The 5,890-nt window shown below is 38.0% G+C and overlaps 1 protein-coding gene across 1 annotated transcript in view; it reads left to right on the forward strand.

Annotated features, from left to right (window-relative positions):
* Positions 1–309: 309 nt before the first annotated feature.
* Positions 310–5,890, forward strand: part of SNX9 (sorting nexin 9) — a gene marked incomplete at both ends in the record, with an annotated part of 13,778 nt that continues 8,197 nt past the window's right edge. The window contains 5 exons of the mRNA XM_010023776.1: positions 310–493; positions 1,254–1,407; positions 2,921–3,005; positions 3,838–3,963; positions 4,266–4,383. Coding sequence (XP_010022078.1) covers positions 310–493; positions 1,254–1,407; positions 2,921–3,005; positions 3,838–3,963; positions 4,266–4,383 — 667 coding nt within the window. The remainder of the gene's footprint in view (positions 494–1,253; positions 1,408–2,920; positions 3,006–3,837; positions 3,964–4,265; positions 4,384–5,890) is intronic.

Below are 5,890 nucleotides of genomic sequence, written 5' to 3' on the forward strand. Positions count from 1 at the left end.
ATGGTGTTGGTGTAAAATAATTACCATGAGTAAGAGCTTTTCCTAGCACTGTTGGAAGAAATAGTTTAATTTCCCTGTGGAGATGTAACACACTTATTAGTATGCATTGATGTCACATTTCTGGCAAGCTGATAATTTCATCCAGGTGTTTACTGTATTTAAGAGTTGTATGGCTGGGAATGTAAGATTTGGCAGGTACTCCTAAATCGAACAAGTGCTGAATGCAAACTCATATTCTATCAGGAAGTATGTGGTCTTTGCTCATTTCTTCAGCAGTTTCTTCTTTACTTTTGTCTTTATACAATGTAGGCAAACAATGACAATGATCCTTGGTCCAGCTGGAATGTTGGGAAGTCTGGGAACTGGGATAACGGAAATGCTGTTGACAGCTGGGCAACAAAACCTGAAAGTGCAGCTAGCCAGAGAAACAGTGCTTCAAATAACTGGGAGGCGGCAGCAGCATTTGGTCATCCACAGGCATATCAAGGACCAGGTGCACTAATAATGCTCTTATTTTTGAATAAATTAGAGTAGGTGGACAGTAGAGGTAAGAATTGCTTAATCTTTCCTAACAATAGAAAAATGGCTTATTTTAAAAACAAAACCAGTTTCCTAGTAGAACATTGCCACGTGGGTAAACTGAACACTAAAATAGTAGGCTTTTTAAATAAAATAAAATCAGACCCACAGTAACAGACACCTCAAACTTGTATGGAAACATGGCAAGCCAAAGTCTTGTGCATACGTGATCTATTTTGAGGCATGTTGTTCAGCTTGCATAACTGGAGCTTTTAAACACTTTTGAATTTGTGCCCTCAGGCTTTTGAAGAAGTAGCTTCTTAAATCCTTAATTTTAGGAAGTGGCTAGCCTTTCAGAAGGCTTCTCTACATTTTTGTAGTAAAAGCCTAAATTATGAGGAGAACGTACAACTGAGGAATGCTAGCCTGGAGTCAGTGAATATGGAATTCATCTCATGAATTCATCTTAACACACCAGCATCTCTTCTGTCTTTTTATTTTATTTTATTTTTTAACTCTCTCTCTCCCTCAGTGGATTTCTAGTATAGTGTTTCGCAGGTTGTATTGGTGGAAGGTTGGTTCTAATTGTGAAGGAACCATAAAACAGAAGGCTGAACTAGTTCTTAATATATTTACCTTGTCAGTTATTTGCGTATGAGTGCTGCTTCTGCTTTTGAAGATAAAATATTTAACTTTCTCCTGTCCCTCCCCCCCTGCCCTCCCCTGCACTTCAGCAGCTGCTGATGACGATGAGTGGGATGATGACTGGGATGACCCAAAATCAACTTCACCATCTTATCTTGGTTACAAGGAGACTGACGCATCAGAGGCTGGGGGAGTCCAGCGTGGAAATTCTCGTGCAGCCGCTATGAAGTTACCACTTAACAAGTAATGGAAACTGGAGGGCAAATGTGTATATGTTGAAGAGAATTGGAATTTTTCAAGATGTTTAAATGTGTGGCCATTCAACCTTCTATGTAAATACCACAGTTTTGGGGTAGAAGAGGAGATGAATTTGTAGTTTGGCATTCTCCCTGTGTGATCAGACACCACAGATCCATGAAAGCCTGAAAGTACATGACAAAGCTGTATAATTTTAGGAGGTGTTGTACAGGCAAATAACACTTTTACAAAATCTGAACTTCTGGACCTACTGGTCTTTAAAATTTAACTGTCTTTAACACTATGTGCGTGCTTAGTGAAAATGAAAGGTGATCGATGGCTTATCCGTACAGAGAGACTGATCAGAGCTGCTGCCCCAGAGCTCATGAGCACTTTTGAGTTGCTCGGAATAGGTAGGAATTCTGCTCTTCTGTGTTTGTGCATTACCCAGGATGATTCTTGAGCCACAGAAAGCTTGGTTTAGAAATAAGAATCTTCCAGTAGCATGAAGCATTGTCAGGGTTATACTAGCATTATCTCATGTTACAACTTAATGTTTGTTTACTCTAAAACTACTATTATTCTGAGAAGCTGCTGTTTCATAATCCTTAAGTGGATGAAAGCAGAGTGGAAAAGTATTGTAGCATAATGGTCTCCTTGGGTATGTAACTAAAATGAACTGGCTCTGTATGGCTAGTCATTATTTTGTTCGTCAGTAGATGTTTTGTTCAGTTCTGCAACAGTACATCGACATAGTGCAAAACCATTTAGTATAACCAGTGTAAACATACCTTATTTAAGAGCATTTTCTGTCCGTGAAGTAAGTCCTACTCTACTCCTCATCTTTGTGCAAGCAGATAATAGCTTGGCAGTACTTTAATGGCTAAGTGTCTTTCTAATTAGGAGGACCGCCGCTTGCTTTTTATATAATGTTTCATGCAGACTTTAAGGACATTAGTTTTTTTCTATAATTGGTGGATAAATTATTTAACATAACTCATAGGATCATAGAATGGTTTGGGTTGGAATGGACCTTAAGATCCTCTAGTTCCAACCCACCTGCCAGGAGCAGGGACACCTCACACTAAACTATGTTGCCCAAAGCACTTGAGAAATCTGCAGTTTTTCATTCTTTCAGTGACTGAATCCTCATAAGCTGAAATGGCAGGGTGGCATGCATGAGGGTCTTTGTGTGTGCATTTGCACAGTGGGTGGACTGCAGAGGAATGGCAGAGGGTGCTTTCTGTCCTTCTGTTACATTTGTTCTGATGGGCTGCAGGGCAAAGATAACTACTTTGCCTTGAAGAAGGAGCCTGTATTACACAAATAAAAGCTGGATGTCAGCCCCTAAACTCTTCTCCTTTTTCAGGGCAAATTGTTGGTTGTTAAAGTAATCCATATCAATTCTTTTCTATACTTGAGAAATACTAAGGGGTGTTTTCCTACAATGGCAGGTAATTCTGCATACATCAAATGAAGAAAAATACAGAATAAATGTATTCGTTTGTTTTATTGTTAGATTTCCTGGATTTGCAAAACCTGGGATGGAACAGTATCTGTTGGCAAAGCAGCTAGCAAAACCCAAAGAGAAAATTCCCATAATTGTAAGTTGGGGTTGTGTGTGTAGTTTTTGTGTGTGGGTGGTGTGTTTTGCTTTAGGTTTGGGGGTTTTTGGTTTGGGCTTTTTATGGATTGTTATGTTTGGGGGTTTCAGGGGCTTTTTTTAGTCGTCCCCACCCTTTCCTTTTTCCCCAATTTAACTTTCAGCCTCAGGGTTGCTGTATGTATTTGGGTCAGAAGAGACTGATACTGAACATATAATTAGAAATAGAACTGTAGTTAAAAAAAAAACATTGCATACCATTTAAGTATTTTGAAGTTGTGGTAGACTACATTTTATCATTGAGGAATTTTTCAGTGTCAAGTCTTAAATCCTTCTGTCTTCTAAGTGTGATGATTTAATTACCATTTTCAGTACTTTTTATTTCCTCATGCTGGATCTGTATTACTTGTGATCACGAAAATAAGCCTTTTTCAGAGGAAAAGCGAGTGCATTATGTTGTCTTTTGATTATCTAGATAGCTATTTAATAAACAGCAGCTATATTCATAAAGGTTTGCAGTATTCAGTCATGATGGTCAGGTCAACTTACCTATAAAACCCTTTTCTGGATATATGCTGTTCTACTGAAATGTAGTGCAAATAGCAAACCTTAGAATTCACCGCTCCTTTGCTGTTTGGGAAGAAATGTGAAATACAGAAGATAAACACAATTGTGGTCAATCATCTCTGGCTGCAAGAAACCCCTCAATTTTCTGGCTATTGATCTCTCAATTTTCACTTGAGAGTTTTCACTGATTAGAGAGAAAATATTTGTCTCCTTGTTTGCAGATGTTACAACATGACACATTTAAAAATACTTGCAATTTCTTACAGATTGGTGATTATGGCCCAATGTGGGTTTATCCTACCTCTACATTTGATTGTGTGGTGGCAGATCCCAAAAAAGGTTCTAAAATGTATGGTCTCAAGAGCTACATTGAATATCAGCTGACCTGCACTGTAAGTATGTCTGAAACAGGATCATCTGTCTTGCAAATATGGGTCATTTGTACGTATAAGTAATACAGTTAGTGTGACTTGGTCACAGTGTTATAATAGTAAGTCATAGTAGTCACCATTTTTTTTTTCTTCCGAAGAGTTACTTTGTTCTGTCATTTCAAGTTCTTCTGTAATTACAGATTCAAGGCTCTAAATCATAAATCTTATTTACATTCCATGTATTTACTATTCTGGTCACACTTGTTTTCATGTCACTGTCTGTAAATGCCTGTCACAAGTTCAGAGTTACATTTCTCTTGCAGAACACTAATCGGTCTGTCAACCACAGATACAAGCACTTTGACTGGTTGTATGAGCGTCTCCTGGTTAAATTTGGATTAGCCATTCCAATCCCTTCTCTTCCAGACAAGCAAGTAACAGGTAATAGTTCCCAGTTGCGAATTCATGGGATGGGAAATAAGATCACTTTTTTACATGGTTCAGTTATTTCTTACTCTTTGCTTTTCCCATTATTTTTAAAGAAGGTATCAAAAAGGCCACAACCTTTCACCACTCAAAGTTTATGATGAGTTGTGATGGTCTACTGGTAATAAAATGTCAGCACTAAGAGCATAATTTCAGAACTTGGGTTTAATTATCTAGTCCAGTGATTTAAAAACAAAAGTAATTAAAACCAACCAAACAAGAAAAATCCCTAGTTCCTACAGAAGAGAATGTTTATTATTTGAGAGAAGAGATAAATACTTACATTCCATACTTGCTGATTGTCTGGAGAAATAGTTTTTTGAGGGCTTTTTTTGTGAGGGGTGGTGTTTGGTGAGGTTTTGGGCTTGGGGGTGTTTTTTACATTTGATTGTGTTACTTTGTAGGAGCTCCTGGAGCAAAGCTCCTGTGAGTAAAAAACCCTGACAAACTGCGTTTTTTTTACTCACAAGTAAAATGTTGCAGCTGTTTCTCCTGTTGCTTGATTTCACACTTGATGTAAAACGCATCTTTCATTTGTGTAACATTCTGCTCTGGTTTGATGTCAGTTCAGCTTGACTAAACTCTATGAAGCTTATGGAAATCTTCTGACTTCAAGAAAAGTGTGATTGGACCCTTTAAATGCTCATGAGTTCAGTCATTGCAATTGAATATGGCAATGATTATGCATTTTCAGTAGTCTCTGGCTTCCTTGCCACACAGCAGTATGCCCAAGTGCATATGAAGAAAAGAATGGACACCTGTATATGAGGAAAATGCATTATTTTTGCCTATTCCCACTTGTGTGTTTTCTGGCAAGATTTTTGTACAGCCTTTAAGACAACCAGTCTAAAACAAACATACAAAAGCTGGCATGTTGCCAACCACATGGCTGCGTGCATCACTGAAATGCCACAGCTCTGCTGTGTTTGAAGAAAGCTAAGCATTGATGTAGTTGCTGGGATAAATGCCAAGGAAACTGAAAAGTGAGGAAGGGACTTCCTTCTCTTAGCCTCTTGTTTAGAATTTGACAATATTTTTATTTAAACCATGCATGTGGACTAGAAGGAAACCAGAAAACCTGATGGGGTCTCTAGAATTCATCGTAACTGTATCTTAAAATTTTGACTTAAGACTTTGGCATCACAGTTAAACCTGGCCTGTGGATTTCTGTCTTCTGGAGTCTGTGTGAAAGAATAGTTTGCTTCATGCCAAAAATAAAAAAGCATGCCTTGTTTTCTGGAGTGAGAAACTAGAAAAAGATGGTGCTTATCTTTCATTGTATTAAAAGAAGCTTCTTTCTGAAGACTGTGTAGAGAAGTATTTTTGTCCATTGATCTTGGCAAAGCAAGGCTCTACATATAGACTCACTTTGCTCAAGATAATGCTTTTACTGATGATGCCTAATGACCAGTACATAACTTCCAAATTACTGTTCTGTTTCTTCGCATACCTTGCAGGAATG

Source organism: Nestor notabilis, unplaced genomic scaffold (assembly GCF_000696875.1).
Source record: "Nestor notabilis isolate BGI_N333 unplaced genomic scaffold, ASM69687v1 scaffold28041, whole genome shotgun sequence".
NCBI lineage: Eukaryota > Metazoa > Chordata > Aves > Psittaciformes > Psittacidae > Nestor > Nestor notabilis.